The 21377-nt window shown below is 35.6% G+C and overlaps 1 protein-coding gene and 1 long non-coding RNA gene across 2 annotated transcripts; one reads left to right on the forward strand and one right to left on the reverse strand.

The window, feature by feature from the left end:
- Window positions 1-626: 626 nt before the first annotated feature.
- Hk (potassium voltage-gated channel subfamily A regulatory beta subunit hyperkinetic) lies at window positions 627-19731 on the reverse strand. Its single transcript, XM_011059522.2, has 9 exons — window positions 18273-19731; window positions 14064-14296; window positions 11171-11384; window positions 9284-9411; window positions 7565-7771; window positions 6992-7089; window positions 6623-6679; window positions 6099-6305; window positions 627-5402 (listed from the first exon to the last, which is right to left on the reverse strand). Exons 1-9 carry the CDS (start codon window positions 18395-18397, stop codon window positions 5301-5303), a joined length of 1371 nt encoding a protein of 456 aa, XP_011057824.2. The 5' UTR covers window positions 18398-19731; the 3' UTR covers window positions 627-5300.
- LOC147910477 (uncharacterized) lies at window positions 14291-18151 on the forward strand. Its single transcript, XR_015544307.1, has 2 exons — window positions 14291-14406; window positions 16535-18151. It is a non-coding gene; the product is annotated as an uncharacterized LOC147910477 (long non-coding RNA).
- Window positions 19732-21377: the final 1646 nt, after the last annotated feature.

Genomic DNA, 21377 nt, shown 5'->3' on the forward strand with positions numbered 1-21377 from the left:
ATGCAATGCTCGCATGCCAAAATACGTGACTCTGAAGAGGATTGCCGTTTGAAAAAATTTCTAAACGAGATGCAGATCTCAAGAATTATAAAGATTGCCCATCCCAAGCTTAATATTACTACAGTATAAATCCGGCCTGTATCAGCCGTTTTATATTTACAAGCGGATGGCATGACACTCTTTGATGTCGATTTTTTTTCCGCATTTTATGAGCACAAAATACAATGTTGGACCGTCTTCTTTTCCCTTCCATATTTTCTTCCTTCCTTTTCTTTCATTAAAACGCTTTTGAATCATCGATAGTAACACGTTCACACACACAGTGACAATGGATACACGCCAATTATCACAACAATGGTCCCTAGGATCACCGAAGACGCACTCAGCGATAATAGCGAGATGCCCATCGCAGCATTGGTCCCCTTTGGTCATCCAGGATGTCGCTAGTGACCGTGATGGATATGCCCAATGACCATTAGGATATCCTCTTAGCAATGGGCATCAGCAGGATACTCCTTGGATAGGCATTCTGGTCACTTCATGCTCTTAAAACGTGGAAAATGGTCGGACGATAAAATATCGTGACGACTTTATTTCATTCGGTATATTAGAAAGGATTCTGCGCGTCGGAAATATTTTATTTATTTATTTATTTACTTTGTCGATTCGGATATTGCTTGTCTATGGCGTCGCTGTACTCTCCCTTTCTCTTATCGTAATAATAAAGATACGACAGACTTGCCTATGCGGCGGTCAACGAGATCTACGTGTACCTATTTACATGTAAATAGGCGGTAAGTAAAGTAGGCGTTGAAGAGAGCGCAATAGGCCGCGGTGACATTGCGCGTGTTTTCTTCTATTATCGAATAAATCGCATTACGGTAAGAGTAGAGTGTGTAAAAATCGATATTCTCGAAAGAATCATAAGAAATACGGTCCGCATATATTACATTCTTGTTCTTTCGATCAACATTGATCATTAGCACACTCATCTCTTTCATTTACATGGATAATACTAATTAAATCGGTAATTTAATTCGTAAAAATTGAATCGATAAAATATTAATCTAATTGGTAAGAATTATCCTTGTTGAGAGGCATAACGAGAAAGAAGTTTTGTTTATCTTAGGAAGCGAACAATTGAAACTGGTCTTTGGCAGTATCGCCTCGATTTTAATTCTGTCTTATCTGGATTATCATGAAGCCTATTTTTATCGCGATTATTTCCGTCCAAAAGATCTTGATATCAATCCAAACATATCTCGTCGCAATGTTAATCTTTATTAAAATGCACATGAAATAAATATAATATAAAATGATAAAAATACGATAAAATACAAATATAGAAAGTGCACGCAAAAGTTAAAGTACGGATGTGCATTAAAATAATCATAAGTAATTGAGCACGTACATAAATCTATCAAGTAATTATCAGGAAAAAAAGTCGTTCTGTCCATTTTGATTTTAACTTGATTCATTCGATCTGCAGTACAATATTATAATATTATCAGCCACCTGATATGACTGTAATAATGAAATGAAACAATACAAAGCAATAATTGCGAATTAAAAACAATTTTGTAAATACATCCTTCCCGATCTGCAATATTAGGACGGATTTTAGCGGCTGTAAAGTGTAATATGGAGGTTTACCTTATAAAAGCTGATGGCATATTAAAATCATATTTTTATGATTAGATGAACATTGCATTTCATTTGCTTATCGCATTATTTTATTCTTAGCTTTGTATTCACAATGCTAGAAATCGATCCGAGATCTCTGAAAAAGAATTAATAAATTACATCTGAACAATTCGCATATATGATCAATTATCTTACTCCATCCAGATCTTACACCAATTTCTAGCATCGTGGAGATAAGACTTTATATAGTGATGCCGATAGGCAGTCATCGATCTCTCGCTGTTTTCTCTGCACGTTTTTCAGGCACGCTTCAGGTACTAATGCCATGTTTTCATTATCCCTGATAGCTCTCAATATTTCTTTCGATCGCAGGCTACGTACAACGATAGTTTCATCATTGATGACACGAGCAATCCTTGCACGCATCGTACATAGGCAATTTGCATTGCGACTGACAATTCAAATATAAAATTTTTGTTTAGGGGACTCCCCTCCCAATGACTTTAAGAATATACTTTAAAGGGCATATTTTTAATCTTCTACAATCAGTTATCAAAATTGAATTTTAAAATTAATATTACGAAGTTTTAATGGTTCAAAATATTCAAATCCACTTTCTGGAAAACATTGTTTTTTTCATTGTGTCGTTGTTGTAGCAAACGAGCGATACATTGTCAAGATTATGAGAGTAACAATCAAAAGGCTTAAACTGCAGTCGTTCATTATTAACAAATAAAATGAACCGTTTCATACAAACGTATAATAGGTAATTAATTACTGTCTTTCAATATTAAATTAGCCAATATTAAATTGGCTAGTATTAAATTTCTGTAAGAGAAAGATGATCTCTATATATATCAAGGTCATTGAAAGTGGGTCCTCTAAACAAAAGTTTTATCTATTCAGAAATGTAAAAACCCAACGAATGGTGCCGAGACTCGATAACGATTAACGTTCGATGCCTTTCCTGTCAATGAGATCGCAATGTGTCGGTTTGTAAGCATATATTACTACGCGAATACTATAATTTGTTCAATACTTGGTGCGCGATATTTTTTTATTTTTTTGATTTATATCGTGACATGCTCTCCTTTTAATCATGTCCAAATATTTACACTGGAACCTACTTCGCTGTACCTATGTTACGCATCGGACGAAAGTCTGGTTTGAAAAAACTTCATCAGGCGCGATAAAAGTGTACGTACTGGCAGCCATCCATTATCCCACTTTTTTTTTCCTTTTCTGTGAGCACATGCGACATTGTACATTTCCAAGAGACTTAGCATTTATCAGTGAGTTGACAAGATTAAGTGGAATGTCAATAACATCGATACGGTATGTGTAAGAAAATTCTCGCATACGCGTAAAAATGAATATCGATGATTTCTTCATTTAAAAGAGATCAATTAAAAATACACAATTGACAATATTTTGATACAAATGAAATTAGATCTTGGAGTACACATAATATCGCAAGAAGATTTTGTCGAGGCTTTTTTTCTCGCACATAATTGAAATAGTTGATCGCAAATTCTGAGAAAAATATTCTAGCTGTATCAACAAAAGGTACAAGTAAAATAAATTTTGATTATATAAATTAGAATTTTGATTATCGCAATTAAATTTTTAACTATTTCAACTAGAATGTTTGATTAATTTAAGTATAAGCATCTCGTTTGCACTTTTTTTGATTGAATTTACCCAAATTCCAACTAATACAAGACTTTTTCCAGTATACATGTCCAAAATGTGCAATACTCTTTTATGTTTATATATACATGTATCAATATATAGATTATCATTTTTACGGGAGCGAGAAATCTTCTCACGATCGTACACTTGAGCAATGTTCCGAATGATCGGCGAAACGATGCTTGATTGGCACGAATCGCATCTGCTGATGACTTTGTCACTTTGGCATGAAGGAACGGTAATATAAATTGAAAGAATATTGCTCAGGGGCAACGATACTTCGCACAAAGATATAATTGTCGAATATTACAAATCTTACGTTTCTTTTCAAGATAAATCACCTTCTTTACTTGCTGCAGAAATGTGCTGCATCTCACTTTATGGCAAAGCGAAGCGAAAAGCTATCGTGTGCGGTAAACAAACAGACGTTCTCTTGATAGAAACGGTCATCTAATCAAGTAAAGAGATCTTTTGTACATAGTCCGGATCTTTAAAGATTCGTCGGTGAATCTATCGTGTATCGTGTATTAGTGTAGAATTTACATTCGGTTTGACCGAGTTTGCGAATATTTAGTGAAAACATTTCGAACGTAGCCATTAAGAAATTGATTACGTCTAAAGAATCAGTCCGGCGAATTAATGTGACTGAATCAGACTTTGAATTAAAGCGTCGTTCCAGTTCTTCGAATCGTCTCAATTTGTTCTACTGACTGGACTCGATTATTGGACTCGTCCGTTCAGTTTATTCTCGCAATTACTCTTTGTGTAATTTATTTTTCAACCGCATTCATCCTTTAATACAATGCCTATATTCTGAAAACAGGCGCGTATTCTTTGTAAAAGCGAAAAATCCGTGGCGATGTATTTTATTAGCGCATATTGTGTATCACGCGTTTCTTATATAACGCAGTCATTTCTCGAATCCTTAAACAAACTAGAAAGAAGAGAGGATGGAGAAAGAGAAACGGAGAAAGAGAAGATAAATTGGTGGATAAAATTCGAAGAATCAAGCGCGATATCAGTAGAAAGAAATATGTATATTGGACGTCGAAGTTGATGGGATGAGGTGTATCGCGCGTTTTAGATAGTATCCTTGATAAAATTCTTATGACCTACGACGAAATTTTTTTTAGATGATAATCGACGTATGTATCCTATACCGTCCGAATTAATTAATTGTCCGCAAATCGCTTTTACTCGACCAATGAATGGCAGAACGAACGTTGTAATCTGGTGGACACTCGTGACACTGCTGAATTCCTGATTACTCCCTACGAGTGTAGCAAATGGGATTATTAACGCTAAGAATAATGAACACTTGGAATCGCGAATAAAAATCTCCCCGACGGGATAGAGTCTCCCGACAGAGGGAGATTAGAGAAAAATTTACGGCGGCTGATGGGACAAATGTAACCGTTCCCAGAGATGCTTTTGAAAGCGTGCAAACACGCGATTCTGTCAACGAAGACAGATGGACTCTCGCGATGAAACACGTCGCGTTTATCACCTACATATCTACGAGTGTCCACGAGTGTGTGACGTACGAGAGATACAAATCGTGCGTGAAGTTTCGGGATACCCCGCGAGAATGAATGTTCTCGTCGACGTCGAGAGGCGACGAGTCTCCGGAGATGGGTTCCTTCGTAATTGGTAAATATTGTCGTGTCGACTCGTGGTCATATGTGCACTCGACCCACATCAGGTCGCGACCAAATGTAAAGCGGGGACGCGAAAACGGGTCGCATCCGTGTCAGTCCTTGGCCACCCGATGTTGGGCATCAATAAGCATGTGGAGCAACGAGACGGTTTACCATCCGCGTGTGACTTCACTGTATCTCACAGAATGGCAACTTGTTGTTTACTTCCTTGGTCTGTTCCTGATCCTGACTATTGCCGCCCTCGCTCTTTGGACTGCCCGCCTCTTCCACAGAACCCCCACCGCTGCCGTGGGGGCACATCGATTGTCATCTAAGTGCCAGAGTGGATATCATTGGCGGTCGGGACGGTTTGTTGTCAAGAATCCTCTCGATTTCGCTCATTATGTTCGCGTTTAATTTTGGGATAAGCTGAAAATTACACGTATTCTTTTTATTGTTTGCCATTGAGTTCGGTTCTTTATTAGCCGCGCAAAATCCGATCACACATTTTTAGATCACGGATTAGAAACTGATATAATTTTATAACTTTTTAAAAATGCTGAGAAAATCTACAATCAATTTCTTTTTTAATTCTTCATGTATATGTATGTATAAATTCTGAAATATTCTAATATTTTTCTATAATTTCCGAATAAAATTTGAAAAAGTTTAAAATATTTTTCAGAAATCATTATAAATTAAAAATATGAAAAATTCTTAAGAATATCGAGATATGAGAATTTTTTTATAATCATAAATTATATAATAATTGTTAAAAATTATTAATAAATAAAAAGTCAAAGGAGTTCATGTTTGGTAAACCGTTCTCAGATGTAATAAATCAAATTACTATGTATAATGTAATGTATTATGATAAAAAAGCGAGCAAAAACGCGATTAATCAAGTATTATTAGATTTGCATTTTTATTTGTATCATAAAACAAGCCAGAACAAGCAGATCAGTAAATCTATTGATAAGCGAAACGGTTTATATATGTCTTTTGATGTTACGCGATATCTAACAATAGTGAGGAAATTGCTTTCGATTCATCAGTTAATCTTAGACGATATCTAAAATATATATAGAACAGTCTTCCGCGAAAGCAGACAAGCAGCTTGTTTACCTGTAAGCTTTGGAGACTCTCATACAATTGATCTATATTGGATGCACCGAGCAGAAGGCACTGAACACTTTCATTCTTTAAAGACCACGCGATGGCTAATTGCCCAAAAGAACACCCCAGTCTTTCGGCAAGAGCACATACGTCCCGCAATTTGTCCGAATATTTCCGAGTCTCCTCATCTGCGGATTTGTCTTTCCACGCGTACTCCTGCATTGCAAAAGCAACTGTTAATACGTTCAGAAACAAGTGCACAATTTGCGTTTTAGCATCATAATACTTTTTATAAAATTATTATTTTATATGATAAAAATAATAAGAATAATAGCCTTGCATTTTTTATCTAGAAATTATTATTTCTAAACAATTATTATAAATAATAATAAATTTATGATATTGTAATCGGCGGATCAAAATTTTGGAATAAATATAGGTGGAATATCTCTAACTTTAAGTATAATATTATGTGACTATACTTTTTATGTAAGCACCTAAAAGTTTCTAAAAATACATTAATATTCGTGTACCTCTTTATACAAAGATTGAGTTTCATCCTCCGTCCAACTAAATGAGGAGTATTTGTTCTGAAATCATAAAAATTATTCTTTATTTTGATATCATTTTTTTAATCACATTGAATAAAAAATTGAATTGCTTTATATTTTTATGACTATCTCATTTACTTTCTTAATTTATTAAAATGTAATTTAATTTTTTTAATACAAAAATACTCTCGTATAACATAAAATAATAATATTTATAGATTTATGTAAACTTCTTCGATAAAAAATAAGATAAATTAAGAGTAAGTAAAAAGTAACTATATGTGTGTGTGTATATATATATATTATATATATATATATAGATGTAATGCAGATATTTATTTTAGCACTTACTTTATAAGAAGATCTCGAGAGGAACGATACTCCGCAATCTTCTGGCTTCGAAGAAACCATCCCTATGGTGACTGTAGACCATGCCATTAAACCAACACCTATAAAACAATTGTCAATTGAATTTCGAAAATATCATTGTAAAAATTTCTTTTCATGATATAAATATTTCATAATATTATGTTTTATTAACACGTTAATTGTCATGTGTTATTAACACGTTAATTGCTGTATGATTAGATAACTTTATCCGCGACACGCCATTTTTATATATATCAACATATTATTTTAATAACAATATAAGAATAATAAGTCTAAGAAATGAATAAAAGCTCGAGACGTAAATATAAAAATAATTTCTTTAATAAAGATACAAAAGACGGAACGTGTATTTTAATATATTTAATTATATTTATTCTTTATCAAAACTCAGAATAAAATTTTTATTTCTTTTCAAAACATTAAATTAAATAGCTGGCGTTTATCTACAAATATCAATCATCAATACAAAACTATGAATTAACTGACATCTGGCAGTCAATATATTAAAGACAAACAAGAAGATGGATTGATTACCAATTTTGTTATATAATTCTGGCATATAGAGTTCAGGTTTCTCTCTATAAAACAGATGATACTCCGCTTGTTCGACGATAGGCGTCACGCAATTAAATTGCCGACAATTCGTGTAGGCTTCCATAATTTCCACGGGTGTCCATCGCGATGTACCCCAATACATCACCCAGCCTTTGCTTATAACATAATTCATCGCGCGAACAATTTCTGGAATATAAAATCACACGAATACGTGAGATACAGAGAACACAAACAAGATTTTTTTTATGGTGAGAAATTATTGTCAGATAAATGATGCAAAGTTGATGCGTGAATCTCTACTTTTACGATGAAATAACATCTATAAAGAAAAAAAAGAGAGCGGAAGTGTGTTTCAAAGCGTGTGAGGATAAAGGTAAAATAACTAGATAGTTCTCTTGCACAAACATTTTTCGCATAATATAAAGCATACATTAACGCGATACGTAAACATAAGAAGTTTATATATATTTACAGCAAGAAAATAAATATAAAAGTATACATAAATATTTATATTTATACATATAAATATTGTGTACATATACAACCATGTAGAATACATATATTTTTACAACAATGACTTTCCATTTTCACATAAAAATACCGAGTACAGAAAGAAGCATACGATAACTAGTACGGCACAATGCAACTGCCAAACATCAAATCATCATCATAGTGGAGATTCTTTGTGACTTTATTACTAGTTTCTTCAAGTTATGTATGGACTAAGATTTTTTTATAGAATTGAATTACATTATACAATTTAAAACTATAATATAAAATAACGTGTCAAATTTTGAACTGATATAAAAAAATTCTTATTTTTATTAATTATAAGATAACTTTTCTCGTTCTACGATGAATGCATTATGTAACACTATGAATTCAATATCAATCCAAAATCCAGTCTTAAAATGCCAATTGTACATACAATATGTATATCCAAAACGGTTTATATTTCGATTTTGTACATGCATACTATCAGGCTGATAATTTCTTTCTATAGTTTGAAGATTTTTATATTCGACTTGTAGACGACCTTGAGAAGTAATTTTACCTTTATCCAAAAAAAGCAAAATTATTATAGGACATTCTTATGGGAAACTAATTTTAAATCTATTATTGATGAAAAATGAGATGTTTTAAGCTCTTAATATATAAATTAATGAAAAAGTCTAATAGAAATCATAAACTATTTATAATAATAATCGATTATAAACTTTTTAAACTGAAAATTAAATAAAGATTATTGAAGATTATTTTCCTAGGAGAAATTGAAATAAATTAAAAACACGCGTAACAAATCTAATAAAAATTTTAAGATGAAAAAGCAACATTCTGGTAACACGATAATGTTTCTTACATCTAATTTTAATATTAATTTTTCAATATTAAGTAATCATCTCTCTTCGCCTTCTTACAGCAGAAACAATAAAAATGTGTTTCTCTTCTCTACTCATGCTAAATTGTGCGTTATCGTGACGGGCATCTTCATGTAAAGTTATTGTCGGAATTACAGTATATATCACAGTATCGTAGCACGTTCTGTGCAGTGAAGTGCCGTAAGTGTTTGAACGATGGAATGGAGACGAGGAACAGAGAGAGAGAGAGAGAGAGAGAGAGAGAAAAAGAGAGAGAGAGAGAGAGGATTCGAATTTTTTTGAATATTACTCGCAAGAGAAAGAGGAATTGGAAAGTTACCTTCCATCGGACACATTGGATCGACTTTGTGGATCATGACAATATCGATGTACGACAGTTGCAGCCTGACGAGCGAAGCTTGCACGGACTCGATAATGTGTTTCCGCGATAGCCCGCGACCCTCGGTCCTATTCAAGAATAGGCAGATATTATCAATCTTATTAGACGCTGCAAAACGGAATTAAATAGTAATAGGGATCATAAGAGACAGATGAGACGTGTGCGGGGCGACACGTTATGGCACGTTTCCTTGCTTCCTTCGTTACACGATGCACGTTATCGAACACGAACCGAAACAACAACGGCAAAATAACGACAGCTCGATGCATGAGAACCTAGTTATCGATCCACGTGTCAAGGCGAAGCCTCATATTCGCGCCATCCACTTGATATTAAACGAGGCCGTCTCGTACCGAGATTCACTTCTGCACGATGTGTCTCCCTATCGAGTTCTATAATCCTAAAAATAAAAGCGATGCAACTTACGGATGCCTGGAATAAAACCGTCGCCGACTAATTATCGATAACACGCCGTTTGTAATCCACGCGTAAAAAAGTGTCTTAAGGAAAGGTTCTGTCTTTTTCTGTGTATCGATATATAAGAGGTATAATATGATCAGTAAATACGATACGTGATAAGGTATCAAAATAACTTTCAAGTTACTAATGATTGGCAGAAGTTTCTTTATCGGCAAAAAGAATTAAACTCTATTATTTCGTGAAATCGGAGATTAGTTTTAAGATATAGTTTCCCTTATAATATATTTTTTTAATAAGAACTGTATAAAATCATAAAAAAGAATTTCGGAAATTTTTTTAAGGAAAACCTTGTCGATTTTCCTCCATTTATCTACTTTTACGATTTGGTATACAAGCATTACGCACAGTGTCTAAGCATCTCATGCTTAGTGTACACAGAATACGCTATTATAAGCCCAGCTAGAAATGATTAAAACGATCGAGTCGACGTCGATTGGATGTCGATGCGTCAATAAATATTCAATGTCGCAAATATTGCTTGACATTTTTATTATTATCGACTTCATAATTGTTGATACATTAATTGAGCATTATTGCTATAAATATATTGTTCTATTTTCCTTCGGTCAATTCTACATCGAATCGAAGCAAAGTCAGTATAGTACGTATATATCCGCAGAACACGAACTAACATTACATCAATATTATGAGTTTCTACTCAACAATGCTATGTACACCATGTATATACTTATTTCTCACTTAACAATATAAAATAATATAATACATATATGAAAATATAATTGATGTAGTTACTATATACAATACCTATATTATTAGTAGTGTTCTGCGGGATATTATATATTCGATGACAAATCGGTTGAAAGTAAACAAAAGTCTTCTAGAAATATTCGCACTTTATGCTGAATTAACATAAGAACAATTATGACGAGGTCGAAGATGACAAAAATATCAATTAGCATTCGACATCGGCAATTCAACTAACGTCGATTCGATTAATCATTTCTAGCTGGCAAGGATACGCGAAGGATAAAGTTCGCAGGCCGATGGGCGAGTATAAGTTCGATTACACTGAAGCCATCGATCGAAAAGCATTCACGACTAAGAAAGAAGAAAAGAAAGAAAAAAAGAAAGAAAGAAAGAAAGAAAAGAAAGAAAGGAAGGAGAAGAAAGTAAAAGAAAAAGAAAGAAAAAGACCGCGCTTTCGCGTGCAGTAGCGTTACAACATCGAGAGCCACCGAGAGCACGTCGAGAGCCACTACCCAGCTCCACTATCATCAATGCTCGCTAAAACACCACCATCAATGACGACGACGACGACGATGACGATAACGACGCCATCAATGACACCGAGACACGCGCGAAGACACTGGACGGCGCTCTACTCACTTGGTATTCCAATAAATTTTCGTCGTGACCACGTAACTGGAACGGTTCCAGGCGCGTCTCAGCAGGATACGGCCGAACTGGATTTCAGCGCGGTGGCCGCTGTGCGCCTCGCTCAGGTCAAATACATTAATTCCGCTATCATAGGCGAGGGCCACGACGGCCTCCGCGGTCTCCTCGTTGCTACAGCCGCCCACGCCGAATGTGGTCCACGTTCCTGTACCCATAAAACCAAATCAAGCGACATCGGCGACCTGCATTTTGCGCCTCGTTTTTCCGGGACCGCGCTACCAAAATTACGTATCTAAACGTCTATCTCTAAACAAAGCCTTATTCCATCGGAAAATAAGATACTGGCATGCAAGATCGGCATGGAAATGGATTCGATTAGTTTTTAGGGTATTTTGAGGATTTGCAAGAAATAATAGGAGTTATTACTGTGCTTCTTTTATTATATAGAAAAAAAAAACAAAATAATAATGATACACTGTTAAGTATCATAATGTCAAATTGTATCTAATTTATTTTTCGTTATTTCTATAGGTCACTACTCCCGCCTCCCACAATATGTAGTTAATTTAACTGAAACAAAAGAGCTAAATCATTTAATTAAAAAAATATATTAAATTTGAATTTGGTTTATTATTTATTAAATATAACACATTAATATGAATGCTGTTTACTTCGAAACTAATCAGAAATGAATTGATTTTCATACACATGGAAAAATTATTAAAAATAATAAAATGTTATTTTTTAACTCAAGAGATTGAGTTATCATTGCTTATTTGATATTTAACAGTGTAACACCGATAACGACCATGTTCCAATACACCCTGCCAATACTGGAAATCTATAGTTTACGGTTACGTGTATTATAGATTTTCAGTATCGGCAACGTATATAGAGGAACACGACCAGAGACGACCCACCAAATTGCCGTTGTCAATTATAAATTAAGCTTGAAGTACGGAATTTCGTGTTGCTAGCTCTGCCATGCGATTTGTCTAATTCGTTTCTTGAGTCTTTAAAGTCTATTAAGCCTAATTCTACAGCACCTATTAGTAAATTGTTTTAAATTCACGTTTCAAACATATCCAGCTGGTTTTGCTGGCGTAAAATTATTGCAAAAAAAGATATGAAGCTTTTAAGAAATTATAAGTGAGATAATTGTGGAATAATTTATGGAATCAGAATATATTAACATCGCAAAGTAATATCGTGAGAGTATGCTCTTTAATTTGTACTTTAAATAGTAGATGTATACTAGAGATTTAAACATGCTTTTTATAAAAATTTGTTTTTTTGCAAAAAAAAAAGAGTTATTGCTAAGTTACATAATTTTTTATTATAATATTTTATTATTCTTTGTCCTTTCCTTTTTAGTCATTTTTTTTTTTAAATAAATATATTTATTACTTTTTTCAATCTTTTTTCAACTCTTATCTTGATCACATTCTATCCTTATTTACTTTTGCGTTTATTAAGCTTAATTTTCTCATGCCCGTTTCTACCACCGCAGATTAACTTTAATCTTGCTTTTTATCTTTCCCCAGTTCTAAGAATTAGAAAAGGATAAATTAAACTAAAATTAAAGTTAAGCTTGGTAGAAACTGTTATTTGATACTACTGTTACAATTTTTTATGTAGAAAAGTAGATATACGGTATTATTTTTTTTTTAATTTTAAAGAAAATGTTTGCGTAAGAAATTAGAATTCGGCACGGAAGAAAAATTGGTAATTAAGGTCTCGAACTACGCAGCGAACGTATTTGTATAGATAAACAAGTCCATTCTACAATTGCGTAAGCGTAATTGCAAATAATTGTAGTTATAAGAACCAATCATTCGTAGTTGAACATGAAAAAAATATTAGACTGTAGTTAGTCATTTCTTACAACTACGATCGCTCACAATTACTACGTTCACGCAATTATATTATAGAATGGGCTTGCTATTTGAATTGCGTGTATTTGAACCACCGCAAATCGGCTATAAATCATAGACCAATATTCATATACAGTAAAAAAATATTTTATATTTGTATTGAATTTTTAACATATTTGAATGCTAATTTAACATAATGTGACTATGTTATTTAAAGACTTTGTGTTAAATTGATATATTCGATATTTATAAGTATGTAAATAAACAAGTATAAAAATAATGTATTTTAAAACGTAAATTATAAGACGAATGGATGAAATATGTATTCGTTTAACACATCATAAATATTAATTATACTGAAAAAATATGTTTCCACAGTTTGTAAATTATAAATTGTGTGTTTTTTGTGATAATTTTTTTACATATTATAATATTTGTGATACTTTCTAGCATATTCATCTTGTGTTAAATTAATACAATTCAAAAAGTTGGAATGGACCGTTTTGGGCACGTGAAATGTATTAAATTTAACACAAATTTTACAATATAGTCAGTTTTTATATTTAAAACCGTCTTAAATACATTTAAGTACTTTAAAGTAATTTTAAATAAACTGAAAATATCATAAATTAATGAAAGAGACATCACTTAAGACAATCTTAAAATAAGAACAGACTATGAATACCAGCCATAGTGCATCGTACATGTTATATATCCGCGTCCGCAACGAAACTGTGGTGAGTGGGCGCGTTGTAAAATAAATAATGAAAACTTGAAATCCAACAAGCGATGATATTGGATGGACCGCGATAAAAGTCCGAGATAGCCGGTAGCGGATGCACTTTCCGGGATCGATTCGGCCGCAGATATATCTATCGCCCTATGAGAAATGAGAGGGAGGGTCTAGGGACAATATATCTCCTTCGAAGAGAGATAGCATTCACGCGTTTAGAGATCTCCGAGAAGATGGCTCGCTACGAGATTAGAGGCGAAATATACATTCAGCGTACCTAATCCAACATTGGAAACACGTAGACCGCTTTTGCCCAAGTTGCGGTAGCGAATACCTGGCGAGGGGTGCTGCAAACGTTGCGCTTGTGCGGCAATGCAGCTAGTTAGTAGCTGTTCTTTCGTTCCGGTCGTGTTGCTGCAGTGCACGCCCGAGTCTACACCGCCGCCACCGCCGCCGCCGCCGCCGTTGAACTCTTCCATGCAATCCAAACTTGCTATGGGTGCACGGCAGCTGCGCATACAACGTGCAAGAGTTATCGCGTATCAATGTCGATATACGTCGCTGTATTCTACGTCCCGTGTGACTATCGGTCGATCGGGACGTCCTAGGAGCACTGGATGGTACGATCAGAAATTTCTTCCTTAGACATTTTCCAATGTCCAGGGAAGTTGCAATTACTGTGCGCAAATTCTTCCCTTCTTTTAAAGGTCTTTCGTCAATTCTTTTCAAAGTCTTTTAATTTTCTAATTTCGAAATGTAATTTTAAATGCCTCTGATAATTTGTTATCGAGTTAAATATTCGCTGAAAGGAACTCGAAATGGGAAACTGATTGAATGGCAAAGTTTCGATGTATCGTCAAGATTTATCTCATTGAAACTTTAGAATTTTTAAAATAAAATTATAGTTAATTACAGTTTCAATTAATTCCAGAATTAAATAAGATTATAGATAACTGTTTTAAAAATTTCGTACAAATGGAATTTGAGCAAAGTTCCAGGATAAAAATGTTTGTTTAATAATTCTATTTATTAAATAATTGTATTATTGTTAATATTGTTAAAATAATTGTCATATCTTTTAATTTATGGTTTAGTCAGTGATTAAATATTTAGTTGCTCTCGCATTATCAGTCTTAGTACTTTGTAATAAAAAAATGTGAAAGAAGAGCTGTGGTCAGTGCAGTTATCAGTGCGAACTATGTATTGTGTTACAATTATAACATAAAGATGTAGATGTATATAATATTTAGACGTTTCGATTCATTTTGAATATAAAGTAATACTTTGTCTTATTATATAACACAAGTTCATTATAACTTCGGTTTCTCCAAAGTTTTCAATTACATCGATAATTTTTGATTAACGTTAAGTCAACACAGCTTGGAAAGATTTTTTATTTTTATTAAATCTCAAACTTAAATGTATCTAAATATCAGCAGACATTATTTGTATCGTAAAACCAATGATTTTTTTAAATCGCACTAGAAAAAATTTTATTCTGTGAACCAAAATTTTACTGATAATTTTGCTAAAATATTAAAATATACTGAATAAAACTGTTTAGTTAGTATAAACAAATATTTCTGTTATTTACAGAATAGAAAAATGTATTTTGCAGAAGCAACTAAATTTTTTGTTGTATAAAAAATATTTGCTTGCTGTTAAAAAATATCTCAATTAAACAGTTTGCTGAAGGTGCTAAATTCATTTTCCTAGTGTGAGAAGAAGGGAATATAAAATTCATCAATAATTTTTTCGAGTGTGTGTGTGTGTGTGTGTGTGTGTGTGTGTGTGTGTGTGTGTGTGTGTGTGTGCGTGTGTGTATGTGTGTGCGTGCGTGCGCATGTTCTGTTTTATATTTAAAACCACTGTCATAATAATTGTCGCTTTCTTGTTAAGTTCTAAAACGCAAGTTAACACGTTGTAATTCAGTATAGAAATATGAAATACATAATGATTATAAACACCGACTAATTGCCAGCTTAATATTACGCAGACACGAATCGTTTGACTTCTAGTCATGTATACACCGACTTGGCCAAAATTCAAACATGAATAATTCGAGGAATATGTGGACATCAGTCGTGAGCGTGGCAGATGTTGAAACATTACTCGTCCGTGTAATTCAAATATTTTGAGGCGTGTAATTTTGTTTTGATCTAAAATGTTTCCGTATATCAACGTCATTTGTGCCTCGTCTATCGTATAAAGCTCTACCAACGTACCTTTACAGAAATTTAATACTGATCAATTTAATAGGAAAAATAGTAATATTAATTTTAATATTTATAGAGTATTAAAAATACTGAACAGTGTTTTTAATACTTAAAATAAACAATTAATTATTATCTTTCAGTATTGGACTTTCATTATTCAATATTAGATTTCTGTAAGGATAAATTAACTTTCTCGATTTAATTTACTTTTTATTTTTTTCCAGTTCTAAAAATTAAAAAAAGATAAAAGAGTAAATTAACCCGAGATAAAAATTAATCTATATATTGATAAAAATAGGGCTTAGTAAGTTTAGTTCAGTAATTTGCTCTTTCTCTCTCTCTCTCTCTCTCTCTCTCTCTCTCTCTCTCTCTCTCTCTCTCTCTGTCTGTCTCTCTCCCTTCTCAAATTACAGTTTTATATAATACATGACATAAACCCGTAGGAGAAAAACTTATTGCGGCCAAAGTTAGCTACAAGTGACGTTGGTGCAACCGAGTCTAAGTAAGCTAATACACCCCAATGCTCTCGCAGGTCGTTCGAGTTGAGGGGTGCAATGGCAGCCAAGCGTCATTGGATGCCGACGATCGTCGTCGGTGGCACATCCTCGTCGAGTTACTCGTGTTTGAATTTCGCTCAGCTCGAGTGAGCTCGGTCGATCGTTTCGCGAGCGCCAGCCTTAGAAAGGCACAGCCTTCCAAGAACATCTGGGAGCGTCCGAGACACGCGCTACGTCTGTGCCCCTTTAAAAGCTAAAACTACCACTGTGAGTCCGCCACCCGCCACCACCGCGATGTGGGTCACCGGTGCGCAAGGGACGAAGCCAGCGACGAAGGAGCAGCGGAGGGAGGAAGAGAGGCGATAGGTCTCGTCTCGGGTCGGGGAATATCGTCTTTCGCTCGAGTGCCCGGTGTATCGTGTATACCGATCACTTTGCTCCGACATTAGCCTAGACGCGATTACTTTGTGAATTACCCACGTTTAATAATTAAAGTCCCGCCGAAATATTCGCCGATAATTCGCTTGTTGTGGAGCGAGTCGCGGAACGACGTTCGATCGATATAATAGCGTTTAGCGGAACGGAATGTATAGAAGAAAAAAAAAACCGAGAATATTCGGACGATATAAAAGCCAGATTGACTTTTGCGTGTTTGTGGGAAACAACAAAATAACAGAGATGAGAATAAACGGGCGTGCGTTTTATAAGTTTCCAGGAAACTTTATTTTACTGGGTGTGTATGAAAAGAATGGTTTCATTCGCGCGCGTCGAAGTATATAAAAATTAGGACATAAACGGAGAGATTTGGAAATTACTATGTTGGACCATCAAAATAATTATGTAGGACGCTCAAGCGTAGTGATAATGGACTATGTTCAGAAACTTCATCCAAGTGCATACAAATATAATTTTATCCTTGTTTATTTGGTGAGAATACACAAGAATAGAATAATAATATACTAAATTCGCGAATTCCTAAATTATTATCATTTAAGCATCTTACATAATTATTTCGATGGTCCAATATAATTATTTTCAAATCTGTCTGTTCTACTTTTTATATCAATGCACTAAATTAGTGCACTCTACATAATAGTGCAAAAAATTTTGACATTCTGTTAACCAACTAGAGCGTCCTACATAATTATTTTGACGATCTAACATAATTATTGCCAGATTTATAACTAATTAAAATTTCTCGATATTTTAGCAAGATCCATTTTTTTCTGTCTTAAAATTTCGAGTCAAAATTCTATTTTATTAGAAATAAAAGTCTCTTCGAAAAAACAACTATCAGATTCGAAAGGATTGAAATTAAAGTTGTTCGCTCGCGTCTATCGCGAAAATGGGAGGGACCTTTAGGTAGGACAACTTTAATTGAAACGCGCACAATTTCACAGATATCCCACATCGCCGTGACATTTGTTTTTTTTCTCTCTTTTGTCACGAACTCGCAACAATGAGCGAAATTCTTTAACTCATTCGCGGATAGAGTTACCAGCCATACACGTATTCTTTTTGAGATTATAAAACGTTTCTGGTCTCATTGATTAAAATTTTACATTTCTAAAATTACATTAGTAAGAATTGTCAAAAAAATGACGTTCTAGAAATCTTATTGTAATAAATATGTACGTTTAACACATAAAAAATTATATACTCCTTTCATCCTCAAACTACCTCGTTTTTTTTTTCAAAAGGTGTACATATATATTCTTTTATCATGATCCAAATACGACAACTCTATTCACAGAGTATGTTTTATTTACGTACCGATAAATAGTAGGCAGTGGATAAGAATCGTCGTCCTCCATACTGCTGTTCGTGTTTGCGTTGTTGTTCGTGTCATTTCCCGCTGTCGAGGTATTGCCAAGATTACACAACATTAATCGTGACATCGCAGATGCCGTCGTGGAATGTTTCAGTCTAAATTGGAAACACTTTCGGAGGGAGGGAGGACGTATAGAGCAGGCCGATATCACGGTGGGATACGATACACACGTACTCGACTTCTAATGCGGCTATCATGCCCGTTGAAACGCGCTTTATGAAATCTCGAAGGCTCCCTGGTCGCGTATTTTATTTTAACAAAGCGATCTCCTCCGTCTTGCTGCTCATACCGCGCTCTCTATCTTCGCCTCGACACTTGGGCGCGATCTTTGGCGCGTGGCGAACGAGCATCGCAATATTGTAATCCGAAACTATCCCCGAGATGCGTGTATGTACAGACTATGGGTGATCGATCGAGTTGATACGAGTTGAATCAATCTCGTGATTATTGCACGTGCGATATGCGTATAGGCACTAATTAAATTTTCCCTTCCCTCACATATACACACACAGTTAAGAAATCACGCTTAGGCACCACTTTTTTCAAGAGCATATAACTTCACAGAGTTTTTCTCTCGTGCTAGCAGTCAGCACAATCCGCGCTCAGGAGAGGGAGAAGGTGGGGTGACATCGGTGGTTCCTTCGCGGTGGTTTCCTCGATAACACCGTCCGACTCCGCGGATTTCCGCAGACCGGATCGAAACGCTCGCGAGAGACGGGCTTGCGAGTATGGTCGATATGAAACTACACAGGGGATTCGATCTACCCCCTAACCGTCGGCCGTCAATGCAACGAAAGGCAGGGTATCAAGAATGCCACCGGGTGCGACGGCGACGATCGCGAGCTGCAGTGGCCAGAGGGGGGGGGGGGGGAGGTTGTTACAGTTTCGCGTTACGATCCATCATCATCGGCTGTCACCCCACGATCGCGTTAGCACTACGTCACGAGGACCGGTGCTACTCGGTCGCCGGTGCCCGTCGCCGTGCCCGCGGACGTAGATTCCCGTAACGCGCGTATCGCGGCGGGTCACGTAACGCGCGCGGCGACGATAACGGGCATTATCGGACAGCCGCGGATCGGACGCGAGCATTAAGGAGTTCGCGCTTGCGGGCCGATCAAACGGCGCGGCGCGGCGCGGCGATAACGAGCTTTCATAAAGGAACACACACAAATCTCGAACGGAACATCGGTAAAAATGGGGGAAAGTGAGTGTGAGGATGGGAGGAAAAAAGTCCGGTGAGAAAGAGAAAGAGAGAGAGAGAAAGAGAGAGAAAGAGAGAGAATGAGAGAGAGAGAAAGAGACGGCGAGTGTCGTGCTCCCCGCACGTAGGTAACACTGCGCGCACACCGCTCGACACCCGCTGCCGATTCCCACCTTTCTCCTCTTTGGTGGCGGAGGAGCGCGATGCAACCCCCGTGCAACCCTCCAACCTCCCCACCGCCCCCCGTCATGATGGTGGGCTGCTGCGCGCGCCCCTTTACCACCTAACTGCATGCGCGCGCGCGTGTCTCTCCAACTCCCGCGCTAAAAACGTGAAATTTGTCGCGGAAGCCGCACGAGGTGACACGAGTTAAGCTATCTCTACGTATAGGTTGCTTTCCATTTAGTGTGACACAAATCAACACAAAACGTCGTTCTATCTCTCTTTGCGTTCCATGAGTAAGATGAAAGGATACTTGAGTCGATTTGTATTACCAAATAGAAAGCGTCCGTAATTCGTAATCTGATTTAAATTTAAATGTCAACGGTTTAAATGTCGCGATGCTGTTGCAGTTCAATTCACTGCGCGCGGTTAGTTTGCATTTATCTTGAGTGCGGCGATACGTCATTTTATGTCTGCGTTTGCGAATTAGAGACAACTTTATAACATTCGTGCGAATTCATGTTAGCTCCGGTGACGTCTGACCATGTCTGACCTCGATCCCTCGACTTACGACATCATTGCAACTCCCACACAGCACCTAAGACACGTGTCCGAAAACATGAGATGTCTTAAAAATCCTTAAAATCCTTAAAATCCTTTTAAAGTCATTTTTTTAAAAGACGCTTTAGATTTCCATGATATCTTAATTTTGGATTTTTTGTTGTTTGTACATTTCATCCTGCATTAAGAAAAATGTCTAGTTGGATTAATCGGATTAATTTTGGCGCCATTTTGATGTCACGATGACTCATGTTCCTCTCTTTTATTATATTATTCTCGAAAAATGACACGAAAAATTATAGTATACCTTACATATTATATTATAGATTTTCATACGCGGTATAGATTCAAGAATATAGGCCATAATACATCGCGCGGTGTGCAGTAATGAATCGAACAGTCTGAATTCAAATCGAGGGACCTTCGATAAGAATTCGATCTAAGAAAAGGGAGAGACACTTCTTTTTATTCTTCGAATATCGTTTAACGAAACTGGCAAGAAGTTGCCGATTCGATGATTTCGAAAACGCGACGTTCGTCGTCGTCGTGCTACCGCACGACTCAGCATTATTCTATCGAGCATTATTCTAGATTCTATCTTCCGCATCGCCAACGACGCATGCGCGCGTTAAATTTCCTTTTGGAGAAACTACAGGAACGACGACCGCGGTGCCCGTTTTTCTATGGTTGCACACCTTCTCTTGTATAAATTAGGCAAACAAAAGCGCATCTTGACGCCTTTGAACGCAACCACGACGGAGAACTTTTAGAAAGTATATATATCTTTCCTTTTCTTTCTTACGAATGAGTCTAGGATATTATCGGCAATTATAAATGAAAAAAGATGTTCTAAAAATTTTGTTTTATTTGCACCCAAAGAGTAATATAGCCTTGTCCATAAAATATTTTCACACAAACGTTCTATAATCTAACGAAACATAAATTGAAAATGATTTTATTGGAAAGTAATATTTATTATAGCAATTGTAATATTTTGTTAGTCTGCCTTTGGCTTTTATTATCCCCTTTTCCAAGAAAAAGGCCAATAAAGGCCGAAGGCGGTCAATTTTTCCTTATGTGATAAATTGAGGCTGCTTCATACTGAGCTAAGGTACATTATCGT

Source organism: Acromyrmex echinatior, chromosome 2, assembly GCF_024713525.1.
Source record: "Acromyrmex echinatior isolate Ae372 chromosome 2, ASM2471352v2, whole genome shotgun sequence".
In the NCBI taxonomy this organism is placed as follows: Eukaryota; Metazoa; Arthropoda; class Insecta; order Hymenoptera; family Formicidae; genus Acromyrmex; species Acromyrmex echinatior.

Coding starts and splice junctions, on each gene's coding strand:
- Hk (XM_011059522.2), bottom strand. CDS start 18,397: ATGTCACGATTAATGTTGTGTAATCTTGGCAATACCTCGACAGCGGGA. Junction 7,772..9,283: donor TCCAATGTGTCCGATGGAAG/GTAACTTTCCAA, acceptor TTTATATTCCAG/AAATTGTTCGCGCGATGAAT. Junction 6,306..6,622: donor CTCAATCTTTGTATAAAGAG/GTACACGAATAT, acceptor TTTGCAATGCAG/GAGTACGCGTGGAAAGACAA.